Source organism: Pygocentrus nattereri, chromosome 16, assembly GCF_015220715.1.
Source record: "Pygocentrus nattereri isolate fPygNat1 chromosome 16, fPygNat1.pri, whole genome shotgun sequence".
Lineage (NCBI taxonomy): Eukaryota > Metazoa > Chordata > Actinopteri > Characiformes > Serrasalmidae > Pygocentrus > Pygocentrus nattereri.
The window spans coordinates 18,872,668-18,894,822 of NC_051226.1; the positions used below are offsets into that span (position 1 = coordinate 18,872,668).

Below are 22,155 nucleotides of genomic sequence, written 5' to 3' on the forward strand. Positions count from 1 at the left end.
TCAACACCTGTATAGCTCACTACATACTACAGCATCTGCTTCAGGGCTCAGGAGTGCATCCTATAGCTGTGGCCGACACAGTGCCATTCTGCTCTTATACCTCCTCCTTTTTGCCTTTTAAAAACCTTTCCTTCTTCCTAACTCTTTTCATTTTGTCTACATTTTAATCAGTGTCACAGATTCTGACAGCATTTCTAGACAAAATGTGTCTTGAATTGTTCCTATATAAAGTCTCCTTTTTTCACCTGTGTTGCATTTTATGAAATTTTACTTTTTTATATTTTGTAAAGCAATCTTGGGTCTTGAGATAGATGCAATAATAATAATAATAATAATAATAATGATAATAATAATAATCAGGGTTGGGCAAAAGAAAAATTTGTGGTGGCTGAATACTGAATACGTTGTCCTACATGTGTTCAGTAATGTTTACAATACATAAAAATGTACATTTAGAATACATTTACAATGTGTAAATGGGAAAAAATGGTTTTACTTAATTCACACTGTTTCTTGCTGTTCCTGTTTGGCAGTTTTCCTCACATAATTATTTTGTTAACAGGTTTCATTAAAAATCCTTAACATAAAACGACACATTTCTCTCTCATTGCCTCTTTCAGTCCACAGCTGCTCCCACAAACCACTGAGCAGGAGTCCAGTATAACACTCATGCGAAACATCATTTACAAACATCCCACTACTGAGAAGATTATTAGTTTGATCTTTCCTTTGAAGGAGCTCACTAATGCAGAGTTTAATAACTGATCACACAGATTTATCAGTCTACTTAGGCTTTTGTAGGAACTTCAGCAATGCTAAAGAGGCAGTTCATTGAGGTCCTCTTTAGAATGCATCTCTTTAGCATGTTTGCTACACATGTGTGCTGCTTTTAAAATAATTAAACAAGCACTGATGGTGCTTCTATAGCAGATTATATGCTGTTTTATATTCACTGGGTAAATATTCTAAAAGTATATTCTTTCGAAAATGTACAGTATTCTAATGACCACATTTACAAAATGTAACTTGGATTGAACACAGATAGTTCATTTTTCTGCTCTGAATATATATTTCCAGTACTTGTATTACATTATATCCCAGCCCTGATAATCATCATCATCATAATACATTACAAACATTATATTTTAATGTCAGGGAACGCTTTCATTTTAAAGCCATTTTTAAAGCCAAAATTTGAAATGACATTGGACTTCATGTCCCATAATCCTCCTGCTGCCCACGTGACCTCGATACAACGCAGGAAGAAGCTTTATACGCCGTTTCTAGAAGGTGGGAGACGAGCGGACTGGTAGGCAAATCACAACACTTTTCGGAAAGAAGGCTTTAGATTAATATATACTAAACTTATATAGTTATTACTGCAGACTTGGCTTGGACAGAGATGTTAAGCACTGCCTTTCGAAGAAAAGCAGGCTTAATGTGAATGTACATAAGCAGCGCCTACTAGCTAGCTACCTTAACGCTAGCTCGTTGGCTAACTAGCTACGTGACTGGAACATTCAGCTGTAACTTGGAGTATTTAATGCTTTACTTAAAACCTAAATTATCAGCGAAGTTAGACGTTTGCATTCGATATTCAAGAAGGCCCTCATCTTAATCTTTACTCATCTGACAACTTAGCCACGGTGTGAGCGGTGTTGTAGCCTACATGTAAAGTGAAGTGCTTGATTGTTGCATTTGCTGACAGTGAATCTCCTGCAGTAACATGGTAAACATGAATATAACTGGCCTGGCATCCCTGTCAGGATATTGGAGGCCACGAAGCTCAATCTGCGTGCATTTCTGAACATGAAATGAGCCAGCAAAACACTCCACGTCAAGTCTGTTGGCATAGCGTAATACGCCAGCTCCGTACGTTGGTGAAAGAGTGCGATGGTGTTGTTGTGGGTTCTTTTACTCTAGAAAATGAAGCCAATTGATGTAGGTGTTGTTTTATAATCCAAGTATTTGGAGATGAGGAGTTGTCAGGTGCGTAGTGTAGTCTAAACCCATATTCAAGTAAAAGGCGAAATGCATGCTTTTTAATGAAGAGAGTGTAATTAGTCCTGTATAACTGGATTTAATGCAATGCACTATTTGAAATATTGAGTTAAGACTTTGCATTCATGATTCTTTTTCATCTGTTCCAGTCGATCAGATATCAGAAAAAAATAATATGAAAAGTTCTTGAAGTATTGTGATGTTATATTTTCGTCGTATTGCCCACCCCCACCATCTCTGCAGGTGAGTTTGATGTGTAAGCTGACTGTCTGTCTTCTTTAAATGCTGTCTAGGGAGAAGTGCCAGTGGGACTACTGATGGAGGGGGAGTCTGAAGCACTCCTGAGGGCCATGACTGACTCTTTGAAAGTGTCAGACTTAGGAAGTCATCCAGATGGCCGGAACACTACAGAGCAGGAGGACTGTTTCTATGACTGTGAGGAAGCATTTCATGCAGAGAGCAATTCACGTGCAGGACAGACAACCATAAACCATACAGAAACAACTCAAGATGTGATGCGTGATCAGGTGGCAGATGAGGGTCAGCACGTAAACTTACAGACAGATGCTCCTAGAGGTCCTGTTGACACTGACACCTCAGACACGCTGAGACCTCACAAGCAAGTTTCTGAAATGGAGAGAGATGCTGTGCTGGAGGGTGGAGTACATGATGACCAAGAGAAATGGGAGAAGATTGTAGAGGAGGAAGATAAGAGGGCAGACTCTGATTCAGAATTCAAAGAGGAGACTATACAGAAACAGGAATTTGATGAGGACTACCTGCTAGAAGTGGAAAAAAATCTGACAGAGGAAGAGAAAGAGGTGAATGTAATTTCTTTTATATTCATCAGTTACATAATGGGCAATAATTTTTGGACTTGGAGAAATCCAGTCATGTTGCAAAAAACAAGAATGAAATTGCATGTTTTATTGCAAGATACAAAATGCATTAGTCTGTTATTGAAAAAACAGCTATTAAATCACTCCCATATACATTTTCTCAAATTATTCCTTTATTTCCTTTGTTACATGTTTGGTCTTTTTTTTATAGAGCAGAAGAGCAGACAGTATGACACTGAAGGAGAAGGGCAATGCTCAGTTCAAGAATAAAGGTACTAGAGTTCTGCTTCTCTTCTGACTTTTTTCTCTTAGGTTTCCCACAACATGCGGAAACAACATTTGTGTTGCAAACAGGTTTAGCAGTATTCTTCTTTTCTACATACAAGAGCTTTATGGCTGTTCAAAATCTTTGTGCCTTGCTTTCTTATAATCTTATACATTGTACATTTAACATTTTGATATTTATCTGACCTTTGTATTAACAGATCATGTAGATGCTGAAGAATCTTACACTGCTGCACTGAAGATCTGTCCTGTTTGTTACAGCAAGGACAGGTCCATTCTCTTCTCCAATCGAGCAGCAGCACGTCTACACCTGGTAAAACTTTACAGATCCCACTATCTTATAAATTGAGCTTTCATTTGCAGTCACATGCAAACCTTTGAACACCTCTGGTGAAATGGCACATTTTGTTGATTTTTTTAAAAAGTGAAAATAAGTTAACTCTTTATTTTTAACATATTGGAAAAAATAAAACCTACTATTGAAAATGTGCCATCGTTTTCACACAGGCTGAGTTTATTTTTCCCCATATTTGTTAAATTCAACAACTAAACAGTAATTGTGAGTTAAAATGTGCAGATGTGTACACACTGTAGAGGATGTTTACTTATCTGCACTTAGAAAATCAACAGAACATGCAGTTTGACCAGTGACGCCCACATTTTGCATACAACTGTTCTTGACAAAAACATTTTATATACTTTTTTGCCCCTTTTTTGTTGGGATGTAATTTTTTTTTACCTTGCATTGTTTTGATTTAGTTACTTAAGGAAATGATTCAGGACATTATTTTTTTTTTTTTATATATAATTAAAAATAAGGCTGTCCCATGATCAAAATAATGAATTTGTGAAGGTAATTGCAGTTCATCGCGTTTGTCTTATTTGCTCAAATTTGATCCCAAGAAATACTGTTCCATTTAAAAGGAAAGTGCTTTATTATAGCTATATAATTGAATAAAATAAGCTTCACAGAGTTGATGAACATTGACAATAAAATAATACCAAGGAGAAATAATACCATAGTTATGTTTGAAAATAGCCCGCACGCTCTCTCTCTCTCTCTCTCTCGCTCTCTCTCTCTCGCTCTCGATCTGCGTGTGTGTAACATTTTTAAAAAACGCTTTCTGCTATTGCTACCTGTCCATCCATTAAGGTGAAAATATCCAGTTAGAGAGTGGAAGTGTTGTTCTTTACTGTTTTAACTAAGTCAGGAAAAGTATGCTTTTCTCATTAAATGGCTCCAAGGTGTTTAACATGTGGTTTCAAAGTACAGCAAGAGCAGGAATGTTACAGTCATTATAAATCTCTCAAGAAAGCACAGTGCTTCGAAGGGCATATAATGTGGAATCGTAATCACTGCTTGAAAAAGCCCAATTGTTATTATTGTAATCCGTGCAAATTAACCGCTGCTATGTTATGCCATTGCTTCTCTGTTTTATGCCTTTACTGACTGTGTAAATAAAGTTACAAAGTTGAAATAGAACAGCTTTTTTACAATAAGTAATTTGTATAGGCTTTAAATTGAATCTGTCAATAAGTCACTCAAAGTATCATGGAGTGCAATTAAAAGGTGGATATAGAAATGTATTGTTTTGTTGTCAATATCTCACTCTTGTATTTTCTTTATTAGGATAAGAAGGAAGAAGCCATCAGTGACTGCTGTAGAGGTGAGATTGTGTGTGTTGGAGCTGTAATATGAAGTCAGCACTACCCACATTGCAGTGCAAGTACAACAAGAATATTTATTTAGAAATAAATGAACCTCCTTAAAGGGAATAAGTCATGTTTGGCTGCATTTTAGTGACAGAAGGTGCCAATTTAAAGCTATTTCAGAGAAAAAAAGGTGGGAAATAAACATACCAGTGATGTTTTTTGCCATGTCTCAAATTCCCAAGCTCACTTGCTCAACTCCTTCAAAATCATATGTAACAGAAATGGTGTATACACAACACTTCACTGATGCACTTCAATCAAATAACAACAGAAAAGGCAGGGCTAGCAGCTGGGAATGCAGAGTTAGCCACAGCAGTATGTCAGGTTGAATGAATATGGCAGAGTCTAGCGACCCATTTACATTTTCAGATTTTATTATTAAGCCATCAGAAAAATCAGCCATTAGGAATGTACTTTGTGTATTTCTGGTGCCGGTCCCAAGCCCGGATAAATGGTGAGGGTTGCGTCAGGAAGGGCATCCCGCGTAAAACTTGTGCCAAAACTTTCATGCGGATCACAAATATGATTGCCATACCGGATCGGTCGAGGCCCGGGTTAACAACGGCCGCATCCGGTGCTGTTGACCAGCAGTGTGCCGGTGGAAATTGGACTAGTGTAGGTCGAAGACCATCAAAGAGGAGAGGAGGAAGGCGGGTTAGACGGCAGCGAGAGAGAAGGAAAGGCAGGAGTGTGGAGGTTAGAGTAGGGACTCTGAACATAGGGACAATGACTGGTAAAGGAAGAGAGCTTGCAGACATGATGGAGAGAAGGAAGGTAGATATTCTGTGTATCCAGGAGACCAGATGGAAAGGAAGCAAGGCCAGGAACATTGGAGGTGGATTCAAACTGTTCTATCATGGTGTAGAGAGGAAGAGAAATGGAGTAGGGATAATCCTAAAGGGAAAAGTGTTCTGGATGTAAAGAGAGTGTCAGACAGGGTCATGAGCCTGAAGTTGGAGGTTGATGGTGTCATTTTGAATGTGGTCAGTTCATATGCACCACAGGTTGGTTGTCAGTTAGAGGAGAAAGAGGAATTTTGGAGTAAGACGGATGAAGTGGTAGATGGTGTCCCTAGAGAGGAGAGATTGGTGATTGGTGCAGACTTCAATGGACATGTTGGTGAAGGGAACAGAGGGGATGAGGTGCTGGGTATGTATGGTCTGAAAGACAGAAATGCGGAAGAAAGAGACAGAAAGGCTCCATGGACCATGATGTTTGCAGATGACATTGTAATCTGTGGTGAGAGTAGAGAGCAACTGGAAGAGAATCTGGAGAGGTGGAGGTTTGCACTGGAGAGGAGAGGAATGAAGGTCAGTAGAGACAAGACAGAATACATGTGTGTGAATGAGGTCTTAAAGGTGGATGACTTCAAATATCTTGGGTCAACCATCCAGAGCAATGGACAGTGCAGAAAAGAGGTGAAGAAGAGGGTGCAGGCAGGATGGAGTGGGTGGAGACAGCAAGAGTGAAAGGGCAGGTTTACAAGACAGTAGTGCGTCCTGCTATGGTGTATGGTTTGGAGACTGTGGCTCTGTCTAAAAGACAGGAGGCTGAGCTGGAGGTGGCGGAGATGAAGATGCTGAGATTTTCGTTGGGAGTGACAAGGATGGACAAGATTAGAAATGAGCAGATCAGAGTGACAGTGAAGGTGGAGCAGTTTGGAGATAAAGCCAGAGAGGACAGTTTGAGATGGTTTGGACATGTGTTGAGGAGGAATAGTGGATAGATTGGTCAAAGAATGTTGGAGATGGAGCTGCCGGGCAGAAGGTGAAGAGGTAGACCTCAGAGAAGGTTTATGGATGTAGTGAAGTTGGACATGGAGATGGTTGGTGTAAAAGTAGAGGAGGCAGTGGATAGGGCAAGATGGAGGCAGATGATCCGCTGTGGCGACCCCTAAAGGGAGCAGCCGAAAGAAGAAGAAGAAGCAGAAAATTATTAAGCCATCAAAAAACAATATATTTAACAACAATTCATGTTGGATGAAGAGCAGCTGCACTAAGAGAGGAAATACGGCCTAGAAACTATGAGTTCAGCTTATGAGTGAAAAGCTAATTCCACTTAGAATATTTCAGCTAACTCTGCTGAGATGAGACATTTAGTAATATTGTCATGCAAGGTCTGTTATTACAGACAGCCTGCCTCAGCTCTGGTTTTCTGTCTTTGCTTAATTTAATGAAATCTTCTGAACATGTGAATGTTATTCAGCAAAAAAGCAGTTTTTATAGTCTTTTAATAGTATATGATAAACTTTTTTATGTGCACTCTGTTCACCAACTGCACCATCATTTAGCGACACACTGACTCAAATTGAATGCCAAAGAATTTGTAGATCTTGATGAAGTTGCAAAGCTAAATGACTGGTGGTGTGGTCATGCAGTGCAGTACCCATAGAGCCTCGTCCCCATCAGTCCAAATGAACTCTTGGTAGGAATCAAGCTTTATTGCTTCTGAAATTAAAAAAGCCTAGTATTTTTAGAAGTATATCTCACAGTGTCATGATTTCTGTTAATGTCAGTGATGCCAGTGTTTATTTGGAAGGCATGAAAATTGATCAGAACTGTTTGACACCATGATTAGTCCCCTTTAATCACTGAAACCTCTGTTCATTATTTGCAGCAGTCCAGTTTAATAGGGGTAGGGATAAGATAATTGATTGAATGAAACACACACTCAAAATGTACTCTTCTCCAGCCATAGAGCTAAACCCAAACTATGTGCGTGCCATTCTACGGAGAGCAGAGCTGTATGAGAAGACGGACAAGCTCGACGAAGCTCTGGAAGACTATAAAACCGTATTGGAGAAAGACCCCAGCATCCCCACAGCAAGGGAAGCGTGCATGGTGAGTGATGTTTGTTCAGTTTTGAACTTTGTTCAGTTTTGTCTCATCTTACTGAGATACAGAGAACGGACTGCATTATTTGTGAATTAATCAAAATCATATTTTTTTCTATAACCAATTAATTTGGCTCATAAGCCTGTTATTACGGTTTTATAGTTGGCATTTCATTTGATACAAACAGCAATACTCAAATCACTTTTTTTTTTTTCAATTTAAGTACTCTGACCACTTTCAAGGGTTCTTAGTGAGCTGGAGGGTCATAGAATTTTACACAGAATGTACTGTGAGAATAAATATTGGTAAATCAAAACCTAGTTGTTACTTTCTGTCCACTTTTGAAATGTATTATTACACATAAAAAATGTAATTCAATCAGATGTATTCTTAGATTTGCATTTGCATCTAGCTGACTGTTTGGTCAAGGAAATTTGCCCCAAACTGATTATTGAACGTACAAGTATGTACTATTAAAAAAAATCAAAAGCAGTTTTCTTGGCTAAAACACAGGCTCAAAAAGAGCAAGGTGTGTCAGTAACATGAGAGTATTGCTCTGCTTATGGTCTCATCGGTGTCTAGTCGTCATAAAACTCAATAACTGAATAAACATTTGAAATTAAAACACAAGAACGTGTGGTGAATAGAGTTGATTGTGGGGCACACCGAATTGAGAAAATGCTTGTATTAGACTATAATTGTTGGATGTGTAATGTTTGTGAAATGAATCTGGAAACTAGCACAACTGATTATTGGTGATATCTGAACAGGTTTTAAGTTTGCATAATTAACAAAGCATTCGTTCATCTCCATATATTATGGTTAGTTGTTTAACCAGCAGATACTCATGACCCATATATATTGCATTAAATGGAATTTTAATAAAACTCAAATATGAGGTTTGTATTACAAAATTTAGAGAGATGCAGTAGCTATGACTGATCGCATTTATGACTGCATTACCAATAAACTAGTATAATAAAACCATGTTTTTCGGCTCATCCAATTTAGTTTTTGATCTCTCTGCTCCTACAGAGACTACCACGGCAGATTGAGGAGCGAAATGAGAAAATGAAAGAAGAGATGCTTAGTAAGTTGTCTTTATTTGGTTATCATATCTGTTGCCTGTTATAAGCTTCTTGTAAAGCTAAAAATATGCCATGAGGGCCAGACTTCAGCAGTACTTGCAAGCAGAAGGCCAGTGAATTTTCTGATGAAAACAGAGGGGTTATTTTAATTGTTTTGTGATGTATTTCCCCTAATATGATCATGAGTATACTAACAGGACAGAGTGAGATGTCCATATGTGCTGCTGTTCTTAGAAGAGAACACTGTGACTAGACTGTGGAGTAGCACATTTTGTGAAGGGGCATAGGAAATCCAAATCCCTATACCCAGTTTCACTACACTACACTTTCTAAGCTGTTATTCACAACAGTCATTGTTAAATGTGCTGTATTCAGGGGACTGGCATAAATGCTGTCATTGTCACACTGTTAGAATAACGTGTTTTACTATATGCACTTAGTAATGTACTTGGGTTTAATTTTTAAATTAACACTACTGAACACGTTGAACTTTACTTAAACATGACTTTTAAGGCCATTAAATTGTATAATTCGCCTGTTTGAATTCAGTACATTTTTATTTGGGAAAAGAAAGATTTGTTTATCATTTGACAATCAGTGTAATCCATCTGGATAGTGCTACTTCAGGAGCATTACAACAGAAATAATCAGCCGAGTCAATGTTAGAGATGTTTGTGGTAGTTAAAGATAAAATTGCCTTGTGCCTTCTATTTAGCCAGAAATTCTTCTTTAACTTGAATGTTTTTAAAAACGGAAAGGCGAAACCAAAAACAGTGGCCCTGTCGTAAGTGCTGACCTTCATACGCGCGTCTCTCTGTAGTGGATAATTTAAGTGCTGTCTAAAGTAACTTGAAAAGAGCCATAATGTTTGAAAATGTTTGCAATTTCCCTTAGGACCTTTCCTAATAAACACATGTGCCAAACTGTTTTTCATTATATAAATCACCCGTTGAGCAGGCCAGGTGTGGAGTTTCACTGCATGAGGCAGAGTGGAGCTGAAAAGGCTGAGTGAAATTTACTGCATATCAGTGAGAGACCAGACAGGGGTGTGCCTTTTGAAAAACTCTCTATATTGATCTCATTGCAGTCCCAGCCCTACAGCTGAGAGAAAGAGAGAGAGGTTAAATGTGTTAGACAAAGGAGAAAGTTATGAATGTTATTTATGACCTTGGATGATTTATTTGCCATTTCATGGGCTTATTGACAGAAAATAATTATTTTAATGTTTTTTTTCTCCTTCCAGGTAAACTTAAGGACTTGGGCAACATGTTTTTGCGTCCGTTTGGTCTCTCCACATCCAACTTCCAGGTCAACCAGGATCAGAACACAGGATCCTACTCTATTAACTTTGTTCAGAATCCAAATAACAACAACAGATAGCAGTATTGAAAATCTTACCAGACAGGCCATGAAACAGCTAAAAGACTAACAGGCTAGAATGTAAAAGTCTTTCATCCTCCCATTTATTATCATTGCACTGCAGCTCTGTGGGATAATATTTACGTTGTTTCCTGAGTTTTCATACTCATTTGTAAGGTGAATAGTAGGCTGGAAGTGTACTGCTTGGCTTGGACTCCTTCATGAAGCTGTTTTCATTGACTTTGGCAAATTAAATTATTTAAAAAAAATAGATTGACTTTTGTTCATTACTTTGCAATTCACTGACTATTATGTGTAGCAGTTTTATTGTAATAATCTCTTAGTATTAGTGTAGCATTTGTAGAACCGTCTCACTCATTTCTTTTTAGAAGCATTATGGCACATGAAGATAAGCAAGTTCTGTTGTTTCTTGTCCAAAGATGGAAGACATGCACACTCCTTGTCTATAAAGTACAGCACAAGCCCTCATGGCGCAAGATGCAGCAGAAACATCCTCATTGATAACGTCATACAGATGTTAATACAAGGCAAAAAGCAGATGTTTATTGTTCATTTCATAAAGAGATATACATTATACAGTAATAACAAAACAGTTTTCCCACAACCACCATTCTTGTAAATTCAAGAGTTGTCCGATTGTACTGAAACGCATATGTACATCAGCCAGAGGGGGAAAAAGGAAGTGTGGGGGGTGAGCACAGTTGAGTGTATGTGTATGCCTGCAGCACTCTCTTACTCACTCTCCTTTCCCTTTCTGCAATGCTCAGGTCAGCCTGCGTCATTAAAAGACACCCCCCCCCAGGTTCAGGAGGCTGCTGGGATTAACGCAGAGACCTCAAAGCAAAAAAATCTGATATAGTAGAACTGAAGAGACTGACACGCTGACTCATGCCATATGAAGATATGATGAGTAGGCATCGGCATGTGTCTTAAACTGGGTCATTAGGAACTAGTGGGAAAAACCTGGGTCAGATTAGGGACGGTACAGATACGTAGACCATCATTATTCATGACACAGTAAGACATCCTTAAAAATATCAATGTGGATTTACAGCCTGTTTTCCACAAAGCCACCCTCAGCAAAATCCATCTCAGAGTAAAAAGCATGCTTGTTTTGTTTTATAGTTTGCCCTTCGCTGATTTTCCTCAGACACAGAATTTTATGGATCAATTTGCAGTGCCTTGTGAAAGAATGCAACCCCTAATACTATTTTTGCATTTCATTGCCTCAGATAGTAGGTTTAAAATATGAGTTTTTTTCCCTGCAAAACAGTATAATCACAGCAAATGGAAAGCTAAGACTCCAAAACCTTTAACAGTTTATTAAAACTTTGTGATTTAAGAAAGTATTCATACCCTTTGTAATCTTTAGTCTCTGACCCTGTACAATATATTACCTCGCCACTCACTGGTGATTAGCGCCTGTGTAAGAAACTGTGTTTTTAGTTTCTTAATAAGAATAAATACATCTAATTGTGAGGTGCAAAATATAGTAGAACGTGAAAATGAAAAGAGCATTCAGAACGAGTCCGGGACCTAATCATAGAGAAGGACACAGGACTATATTCAGAGTTCAGTTCAGTCAATCATAAAGAAATTAAAAACATGAAACGACAGCCACCCTGCCTAGGTCAGCCTGCCCCTCTAAACTTCACCAAAGTCACCAAACTAGATGTGATGTTCATGGCTCAACAAATGGCCTTTATGGAAGAGTGGAGAAAAAGCAGTCCTGGCTACAAAGAAAAACTTATCCTTGCTGATAAACTGATGAAAATTCTTGGTTGAGGCAATTGTATATGTGAAAAATAATCAAAGGGTTGAACACTTTTTCAAGGCACTGTGTGAGCTATTAATTTTAAACAGGTCACTGCCTTTTGTTAACTTGTAGTTTTTCAATACTTAAAAATATGCATAGAGAAATGTAATATTTTGTTTTAAAGTAATTCTGCAGAAAGTAGGTTTCAATCTTCTACATAAATAGGACATTTCCCTATTCATTCTACCCAAAAAGGAACAGTCTAGACAATATGGGGCTTCAGACAGCTCCCTCTTGTAAGGCTCAGAATTTCTCTCTCAATACAAAAGGAGCACAAATAAGGTTCTGCAGTAACACTGGTGTTATTATTCATGACTTCAGCACAGTAATACCCAGTGCTCTGTTGTATTGGTACTGTGAAGCATAGCTCATGCAATATTTATTGCATTTAACATAGAATACTTTTCGATCATCTCTAAATTATTTCTTCATTCTTATTTTCATAAACGTTCTTTTCAGACAGACATAAACAGACAAAAACCTTGCAATATCCTGTGCCTTGACACCACATATATTCAATTCAATAATAGACAAAACTCTGTGCTATCCAGTATTGCAAATGTCCTTCCTCAAACATGCTGGGAACGTGAATGCTCCAAAAAAAAATCCTATTTTTGAAAAATGATCAGCATGATTGGTTGGGCAAAGAGGTGGGTGGAGTCCTTGATTCATTATTATAAATATATAATTATTCTTAAATAAAAATAATTTCTCCATTACACCTGTCTTTCCCTCTGTGAACGGCTCCTCCCATCTTACTGGCTCTTGACCAATGGCAGTATCCTGGGGGAACAGACCAATCAGCATCCCTTCAGTGTTGCAGCACTGAAAGAGAGCAAACAGAATGGCAAGTCAGACCTTTGTATCAATAACAGGAACAGTGTGTATGGCAATATCACTAGAAGAGCCACACTGCAATTGTAACAAGCAAAGTAACTACATAATCAGAGCACATCATTTTACGGAATACGTGCAATTTATGAAGTAATCCCTTAAACCATGGACATGCAAATGGTCTACCCAAAATGTTGAGTCAAACCTAACGTTTATATTGATTTAACTTAAAAGGTTGCTTTTAATATACCAGTTTAGGCTCAATGACCTAATACCACCACAACATATTTAAGGTTAAATAAATGGAGACCGTAACATCTTGTCACCAATGTTCTTTGTATGGCGTACCGTGAAGAACTGCTGCACCTAAAAATAGCCGTTTTTTCAAGTGAACATCTGTTTTGCTGGTTTTCCAAAGATCATTACCTCAAGCAAAAAACATGTCTGAAAGAGTGTGACTGCAGACATCCAGACTTGCATCAACACCAATCAAAGAAAAATAATTTAGATATTAACTTGATCTCATTCTTGTGTATATAATATGAAGGCTACCAGAGTGCTGTCATGTAAGTACCAGAAGGGAGGTAGAGTTTAAAAATGTGAGAATACATCAGAGGTCAAGACTAAACCTACACCTGCCACAGTCCTCTGCAGTTCCCCCTTTTAGGCTTTATCTCAGTGAATCTGAACAGCAGCACAGCAAAGCTGGAACTGATTATGGTACATACTAACAAGCTACAGTTGTAAACTAGCTAATTTTATAAACTGCAAACCACAGACAAAGACATAAGGTCTCTGGACATAGAAACAGGTCAGGCTTACTCCACTGAAATTTCAAACAGCTGATTTTTCTTTGTTTATGCTTACAATGAATCTTTTGGTAACATGGATAAAATGAATCAGTACACTGATCAACATGCAAGCATAACTGGGTTCAGTCTGTGCCAACCTTTACTTATCTGTTTGCAGGTAAGAAAATAAGCACGTTTTCTTTGTGTCTAATTTAGCTTTGTGCTACCACAAACACCATAAAAAGCAAAAGCCACATTACTGTGTAGTTTTGTTTATGGTAAAACTGATCCAATTCCATCATTTTTAGCCAAGTTCTGGAACAACAGTGCAAGTTTAAAAAGAAACTGAAAAAGACAGCTTTCACTCAATTCACAGCACTGGCTACGTCTAATAATTTGCATCTGCAAACTGTAAGCTGTAGCAGGGGGACATATGAAAATAATGACAACTAGGTAAAAATTCTTGAAGTTCACATTTTATTTATATACTCTTAAAACATCAGAAAACATGTACACAATATCTTCAACTGTAACTTTTTTTTCAATGGTTTTACAGCATTCTCTGACCTGCAAACAGATAGAAATAATAAAAGTAAAAATAAAGAGATTGAAATAAAACAAAGCCAACCACCAAAATAAATAGCATTTTGCTCTGCTTTTGACAAATGTCCCATCAGTCAGTGTGGTCTACCAAGCAAAGTGTTTTTTTTCCCCCTCTTTCAAGCCACTGATCTCTGCCAATTTGATTGCCATACTTGGAAAGACCAGTTTACCTTACAGTAAATCCCTTCTCAGGTGAGCAGATACAGTTCAGAATGCTAATTGGTATGCAATTCAAGGACAAATAATGATTACAGATCAGAGAGATTACACATTTTCTTTTGACATAACGCTCACTTGAGCCACACAAACTTAAAACCTTTTGTTCTCAGTCATGAAATAAGATTTAAGCCATTTCCCATCAAATGAATCTGGTAAAATACATTTTGAATACTGTATAAACAAATGTGTATTTCCAGATGTTCAGCCCTATGATCCAAGAAGTGAAATGACAAAAAATAAAGTTCAGGCACAACAAATAAATTTAAAACACATTCCTCATCTTGAAATGCAGCTGACAATGAACACTAAAAATTAGAGAAACCATTTAACTACTAAGCCAACAAGAGGTTCTAACCCATAACTGTACTGCTGAACATGCGTACTTATCAGAACTGCTGTCTTGTGCTTCATCAAGACAGTATGGGCAGTCTTCTGGCTTTTTGGTAAAATGCAACTCATTGTGATAACGGATATTTGATGCTCTATTGCAACAAAGTGTATTCATTTCATAGCAAAAGATATGAATGGCTTGCATAAATAAACAACGGCCTCAAATAAATGCTTGTGATCCCATTGGTTTGAAACAAACAGAAGCTTCTACATCTACACAGGAACAAAGGCATGTAAGCCAAGCATGGAAATATTTAAGCTAAAACCAGACATACATGAAACAGTAAGAAGACACACAGAAACAGAGAGGAGGAAAGGAAGAGTGGGAAAACAGCAGAGGAGAGGAGAGAAGAGGCGAGCTGTTCAGTGGGTAGGTGGTTAAAAGAGGAGTGAGGGGAACAGATGTTGTAGCTGTGAGGGGTGGGAATCGGGGGCTCACGTCAGCTGGTAGGGTCTGTCTATGCTTCTCTCGACTAAGAAATGATCAGCGCCTCTGCTCACTCCTCTGACTGGCACCACTGGCACTTGAGGTGACTTTGGCTTACAGACAGCTCCGTCATGACCCCAGCTAACTGCCTGCAAAGTCATGGCTGGCCGAAAGCCACACCCAGATCACAACTCCTCTGCTCAGGACACAGGACCATGATCCAGCATCTGATTATATTTAAGGAGGAGCAGCACCAATCAACCTCTCCGTCTACCTGAGTAAGAGACTGTATACCCACCAGGGTCCTTTTTCACATTTTCTCCCTTCCATATGAACATCCTTCTCATGCACACCAAGATAGACCGAGTGTCTTCCAGGAGTTAACAGGACCTAGTCAAGCTGAGTAGTTCACTATCAAATGTAGTTGCTATCAAAGTGACCCCCTTTGTGCACTCCCTATATATCCAAAAGGAAGCAGAAACCTGGCCTAATATTCACATTTTCCTAAAAAATGTTTCACTTAATCATGTCTAATTAAATCATGTATAAGTTTTAAAGGACATTCTGATTAAATTAATATTCTTTAAAAGAATAATAAAACAATCTAACCTCCATGACAAATTCTTTATATGATAGAAAATGAGTGATTTTGGAAGAAAGAGGCTTATCTAACCTGGAATCATGGAAAAGATACAGAAATGTACTAATGTGACAATATCAAGTGACTGATTATATGTGGCATGTGGGCTCAAAGGAAAATCAAATCATACAAGAGAAAACTTCAACTTAACATGACTCATGACAACTATTTCATCATTACTTTCCAACATAATCCATTTCCAACAATCACCTTCCCATCCCCCTAATTTCTGCCTGTTCCACGAAAATAAATAAGAGTCCTAGTTGTCTGGCCTGATACTTTCTGGGCTTCTCTATGTGAGGTGGCTGGGTACAGTAAGGGGGCGAAGAGTTTTTTGGGAAGGGCTACAGGGCGAAAGCGGATGCCTGCTTTGCCTACCTTTCAAAGGCACACAGCCTCACGTCTCAAACTGAGTTAGCAAGGCGCGAACCTCAGGAGTGAGCTGTTTGGCTGCCTTGGCGGCCTCTGTGATGGCTTTACGGTACAGACCCTTTCTCTTCTTGTCGAAGCGAGACTGGAAGTTTTCTAGAAAGGGGGCAAGCTGAGTAATTGCCAGGAAGGAAGTGGTAGGCGACCCAAACCAGGAGACACGGGCCTCCTGTCTGACTAACAGCCCATTATCTTTGCGGCTCACTGTGATGGCTAGGATGCGGGCGGGCCACCAAGGGAAGCCGAGGATTTTGGCCCACACAATGTCCCCTACGCAAATGGTCCTGCCATCGAGGGCAACGCACTTTGAGACATTTTTGGAAAAAACAGTGGCTTTGAGGGATTTACTGCGCTTTTTTTCATCCTTGGGAGCAGAGGGAGAGGTGGAGGCAAAAGTGGAAGATGTGCTGGGGGCAGGGGCCGAGCGGAAATCGCCGGGAGGGGGAAAGTCAAGGGTTTCAGTTGAGCTACACTCAGAGTTTGATGACTTTAAATCATCTGCACTATCGACGCTGCACATCGAGGTACTAGAGGAGTCAGGCTGGCTGGGGTTAAGGGTCATGTAGACCACCAGGTTGCCCGCCTTGCTCCCGCGCATCTCCCGCCCCTCCTGTTCCTCTGGCTCGGGCTGGGGGTCCCTGTGCTCCGGAGGTGGGTGGGGGTGTGGTTGGGGTTTAGGTTGGGCCTGCTGGCTCAATGGGGGCTCGAGCGCCCTGTCGGGCCCCAGAGGCTCTGCAGCAGCGGCGGCCTGGCCTGCGGAGCAGGAGGAGGAGGAGGAGGAGGAGGAGCGGGTGGAGGTGCAGCGAGCTGCAGCTAGCTTAGGCAGCGCTAAACGCCCCCCTCCCGGCACTTTCTCCAAGCAAGGCGGCCTACATGAGGAAGAATCGTTTTCTTCATTACGGTACCTTTGGGGCTTGATGCGCATCCTGGGTGGCAGCGGGTTGGCCATGCCGGGTCCTCCTCCACTGATCTGTTGCAGTCGTCTGGTGAAGTGGACCTTCTGGTGGGATTCCTGGAGAGCAGCAGCCCTGGTCATGGCCTTGGTGTTGTTGTTGCTGCTGCTGCTGCTGCTGCTGGTGACTGTCTCTCTCTGCCTCCTCTGAGCTTTGGCCATCTTTAGCACTTCTCGTGCTTTAGAGTGGTCAACATTTTTACTCTGAAGCACTTTCTTGGCGTTGAGCTGCACTCGGGAGCTGCTGTTGGCGGAGGATGGTGCTGCAGTGGAAACCCCTTTCACCACACGGTTCCCTGCAGCTGTCCCCTTAACCTGGCCCAGAGCAGAAGAAGCAGCGGAGGAATTGACCCGTATGGTTGTACCCTGCCGCTTGGGTCCATCAGCAGTGCGGCTTCTGTCCTCAGTACGAGGCCGCTTCCCAGCAGCCGCAGCTGAGCTGTCATTTCGCCGCCGCTTTGCATCATCGCTCCGGCAGTCTGAAATGGGGCCTCTACGCGTCTCACGCTTGTCCCCTTGTACTACAGCCCCTTTGCATTTATCACACAGCACTTGCCTCGGTCGGAGCTTGATGGCATTCATAATAGAAGTAGGCTCCTCTCGGTACAGCCTGCGTTTCGGCCGTTTGATCTTGCGGGGTGGAGGCTGAGGTAACGACTGGTTGTAGGTGTCCCTGATGAATATCGGAGGCGGGTAAGGTGCTCCCTCCTGAAACAAAGGGGGTGGTTTTGAGGTCCATGGGTTGGGCTGAGGGTTAGGGCTGGCTTGTGGAACTGAAAGGGTTTGGGTAGGTTCCTTGGGAGGGGCATCAGGAGATCCTTGAGTGACGCCCTTCTCAGTCTCTGACTGGAATGGCTCCATCTTTAACTGCATAGATTCTGGTTTGTCCTTGTACTCTCTTTTGGGGAATACAGTTATTGGAATTCCATAGGGTCCAAACCTGGGAGAGAAAACAGAAAACAACATTTTACAAAAACAGAAGCAAAAACAGACACTTCTTCACGTTCCAAACAACAGAGTTACTATTTAAGATCTGATTTTGATCAATTGTTAAAATATTTGCATAACTTTGTTTAAGACTGCACAATCAGTGTATCTGTCAACACTTGTGGAAATCAAAGAGACACAGCACTAAACTACCAAAAGGAGACCACAGCATTCATATATATTCATAGGTACTTCTGGAAAAAGACAGAGGGAACTGTTCTGACTTTCGATTTCTCTACTTGTCCTCAGAATGACAAGGTAGGTGAGATAGAGGTTAATATTGGGTAAGTTTAAAACTAACAGCAGTAATGTTTTCACATCTATTTCTTCTGATGACATTAAAATGGTCCACTGATTATTTTCATGAACATTATGTCCACTCTATGCAACATTTCAAGTTTAAACAGTGATGTACTAACTGCAACTTACTGCTTCTGGTTCTACAAACCTGAATAAGCATAAATCATTTTGGAGATTTGGGCTACATGGGAACAGTGTGTCTGAAAGAGAGAGGAAGCAACAAAAGCTGAACTCATTTAACCTAAGAAATAGTTGTAGTGCTAGACCTTGATTCGTTAAGCATCAAAGGCCCATGAATTATACATAACAGGTTAGGTTCAATGATTCAGTGGCAGAAATCAGAAGATCCGGTTCTCTTTAAAGAGGTGATGAGATCTACCAAACCTACCATAGACCAAGTTAAGGCTAGAAATGATTGCGCATAGAAAATGCAAATGAAGACTGCCTCAGAGCTCCTCAAGGCTAAAAATAAACTAAATATTATGGTTGGTAAGTCACTTCAAAGCCATGATACTGAATGGTTTGAGCTGCTTGGGTTCAGCAAATGATATGCAATATAACAGTCCAAACTGGGAATAAGGAGACTAAAAAAATTACACTTGCTTAAAAATATAGCAGGCCCCAGTAACATAACCTCTGTTAGGAATCTGATTTAGTAATCAAAAACAAGAGTTAAGTTTCAACTAAAATGATGCCACTTATGCATCATGTGGAAAAACAGCATGACATTCCTACTTCACCTATGTATTGCTGCATCTGTACTGACCACATGGGCAGCCATATGGCTTACATCAGAACTGATAAACTTACCCTTGTCTAGATAACTACAAAAAAAAGCTAATGCTTTCTCCGGCAAGCAGACCACCGTAACACTTCACTGTGTCAAGTATTCTAACCTTTCTAATGATGTGCTATTTGTGGGAATAATAGAGTACTAGTCATATAACTGGCATTTCATTTCTGTAAGCAGTCTGTAACTGCTGTTCAAAATACAAGCTTATTATTTATTTTTTTGTGAGTGAATCAACATAGTTCGCTGTCTGGTCAGTGCATGCATGGTGTTTGTAACCACTTTTACTAATCTGACAAGGATGCAGTCCAGCCATGACATGTGAAACCGAAAAACAATGAGAAACTCCAGTGATACAAATTCACTGCAGTTTTTTCACAGAGACGCAGTCAGAATCTAGTCAATTTAAGTTTTAATTTCAGCAGAACGAAGGGTAGTGCACTAGAACAGGTTACCAGAGCTGTAGGTTACTGACGGCAGACTACAGCGCAATAATTTATCTCAGTGTTATAGGTGGTTAAACAGATTTAGAAGTAAGATCCAAGCTAAACTGTTTATGGTTGAGGCTACAGTGAATGTTGTACTGATGCATGCCTTGTCTGCATGTAACCCAGGAACTAGATCTCATTCATATACCAAGGTGCAGCACCGTCACATACAGCTACCCATAGGCCGACACTGCACATACATGTTCGTTGACACTGCTGCCATCTTGGATTTGTCCAACATTCCACAACGCTCCAGAAAACAGGCTGATGTTGCAAAAGTCAAGATGGCTGCAGTCTCTACTGATGCCATGTTGAATAAACTTAAATGCACAATTTGGGATGTTTTTCTAAAATCAAGCAGACCACACAAACACGAAAGGATTTCTGCCACCCAACCATGCCTTTATTTGGCAAGTTAATGAAGAGCGCGGTCATGACTGTGCACATAACCTATGGGTAGGAGCATGAAACAGAAGGTGGGACATGCAGAGATGCTGGGCTAGACTGCATCAAAGTATTAGTGCTAGTTTAAAGACCACAGCAGAAACCCTACTAGCCTCTCTAAGAGTTTGGCAAGCTTTGTGTCAGACGGGTTTGACAAATAATCACTATGAAGTGACATAGCACTGATGAGATGCAACTAGGAGTCAGTTAGATTTTCTCAAACAACACTGTCCAGTGTCCTATGATGAAACGCAGGAGCTAATTTCCTACAGAAATATAAAGTCCATTTATTTCTTAGGTCCTGCACCAGTATTTGGGAGATATTAATCAGGTACTACAAAAACATTAACAACATTAGTGTCATTATCTATTCTGCAAAATGAACATGATCTTTGCATATGGGGCACTGAGGCAAATGCTTAGCTTTGCTCCCGAACACTGAGTCGAAGTGACGAGATTGTGAGGAGGGGTGTTGAATAAAGTGAGAAAGTGTCGGAACAAATCTTAGAGGAAGAGGCTGGGTGTTAATAAGCCGACAGAAATGAGCCATGTACAAGCACCTCCAGTTGTTGGATCATACACTAAAATTTAGTGAGGGTGTCCTCACTGCACCACTGAACTGCACATATAACCTGAACGCTTGGTGCGACAGCGGCATGGAGAGGGGCTTCAGACACCTACAAAAAGGTAAACAAAGATCCTGACAATGAAACTAAGGACTGAGAAGTGGGAAGAAAACAGCCGGGTCTCAGTCCCCTGCGGTAAGCTTGGCAGGTGTTTACCTTTTCGAAAGGTCCATGAGCACCCCGGAGAAGATTTTCTCTCCTAAACGAAAGGACACAACAAGAGCATCGTCGATGATGTGATCCAGTGAGACTCGGACCTCCGAGCCGGGGACGAGACCCATAATGCTCTCAGACTGCCTCTCCACGCTTTCTGCGCGAGGCACCTGAGGTTTGAGCTCGGGCTCGCTCGGGTCCGTTTTCAAACTCAAAACAGGATGCGCGCGCACATCCTCCGATTCTGATGAGATGAGGGACTGCTCCGCCGCCGCTTCTGCTGCTAATGGAAGTTCGGCGGAGTCTTTCATGGAGCCGTCAGAAAAGTCACTAACGCAGCTCTGCCCGAGCGAGTCCCCGAGCGAGGTCTCCTCTAAAGTGGACAGAGATTCGGGATGGTCTGGAGGCTGAGGGAGTTCGTGGAAAGCGTCCTCAGGAGGCTTAAATTCGGGAGCGTCGTTGGCGGCTTCGGGCTCCACGTTTGCCTCCCGAGACGGCTGTATGAACCCTATGGAGTCAGTTGGATGAGTTGACTGCGGATTACTGTAGTATTCGGCTGCCGGTTCGGCAGCCTCGGCCAGAGACAGCTCCGTCTCCGATTCAACAGGGTGAAGAGCGGGCAGAGAATGCAAGAAGACCACGGACGGCTGAGAGTCGGAGATGGAGCTGGGCAGAAGGCAGGCGCTGGGTTCTTGAGCACTGACCTCGTTAGCAGCCTCCACGCTGGGCGAGAACGGCTCTTTTAGCCGCTCCTCCACCACGGCAATGTCTTTACACCTATAGTCCGTGAGAACGTGCTGCTCGGGCTCGTTCACGCAGCTCCACGCGCCACCCGTCTCGGCGTGTCCATCCTCTGCACGGACAGCCAGGGCTTTTCCCGCGGCTTGGAGGTCCGGCCTTCTCATTTCCATTTGGACCTGGCTGCATTCCTGAACCGCATCCACATCCTCGACCGGGTGACAGAGGTCCATCTCAGGGACGAAGTCCTGCGTCGAGTGGGTGTCGAGGTCGGCCACATGCTCGGCTGGTTCCGGCTCGTACTCGACCCCGTCCCCCGCTGTTGTTGATGCCGCAGCAGCAGCAGCTCCTGGCTCTGCAGCCACGGCCGCCATTTTCTTTCCGCTTT

General features: G+C 41.1%; 2 protein-coding genes across 4 annotated transcripts; one reads left to right on the forward strand and one right to left on the reverse strand.

Moving 5' to 3' along the window:
• The first annotated feature begins 1,229 nt into the window (after positions 1-1,229).
• On the forward strand, positions 1,230-10,390 carry ttc1 (tetratricopeptide repeat domain 1). 2 transcript variants are annotated; one of them, XM_017698685.1, is made up of 8 exons: positions 1,230-1,309; positions 2,295-2,822; positions 3,052-3,112; positions 3,326-3,438; positions 4,756-4,792; positions 7,530-7,678; positions 8,708-8,762; positions 10,004-10,390. In XM_017698685.1, the coding sequence occupies exons 2-8, from the start codon at positions 2,319-2,321 to the stop codon at positions 10,138-10,140; spliced, it is 1,056 nt and encodes a 351-aa protein (XP_017554174.1). In that variant the 5' UTR covers positions 1,230-1,309; positions 2,295-2,318; the 3' UTR covers positions 10,141-10,390. The 2 variants fall into 2 exon arrangements, with proteins under 2 accessions (XP_017554174.1, XP_017554176.1); XM_017698687.1 differs by having other exon boundaries at positions 1,271-1,290.
• Positions 10,391-10,649: 259 nt separating this feature from the next.
• Positions 10,650-22,141, reverse strand: pwwp2a (PWWP domain containing 2A). 2 transcript variants are annotated; one of them, XM_017698689.2, is made up of 3 exons: positions 21,033-22,141; positions 16,239-18,181; positions 10,650-12,781 (listed from the first exon to the last, which is right to left on the reverse strand). In XM_017698689.2, the coding sequence occupies exons 1-2, from the start codon at positions 22,139-22,141 to the stop codon at positions 16,258-16,260; spliced, it is 3,033 nt and encodes a 1,010-aa protein (XP_017554178.1). In that variant the 3' UTR covers positions 10,650-12,781; positions 16,239-16,257. The 2 variants fall into 2 exon arrangements, with proteins under 2 accessions (XP_017554178.1, XP_017554177.1); XM_017698688.2 differs by lacking the exon at positions 10,650-12,781 and having other exon boundaries at positions 14,042-18,181.
• Between the last annotated feature and the right edge of the window lie 14 nt (positions 22,142-22,155).

Coding starts and splice junctions, on each gene's coding strand:
- ttc1 (XM_017698685.1), top strand. CDS start 2,319: ATGGAGGGGGAGTCTGAAGCACTCCTGAGGGCCATGACTGACTCTTTG. Junction 3,439..4,755: donor CAGCAGCACGTCTACACCTG/GTAAAACTTTAC, acceptor TTTCTTTATTAG/GATAAGAAGGAAGAAGCCAT. Junction 7,679..8,707: donor CAGCAAGGGAAGCGTGCATG/GTGAGTGATGTT, acceptor CTGCTCCTACAG/AGACTACCACGGCAGATTGA.
- pwwp2a (XM_017698689.2), bottom strand. CDS start 22,141: ATGGCGGCCGTGGCTGCAGAGCCAGGAGCTGCTGCTGCTGCGGCATCA. Junction 18,182..21,032: donor CTCATGGACCTTTCGAAAAG/GTAAACACCTGC, acceptor TTTCTCTCCCAG/GTTTGGACCCTATGGAATTC.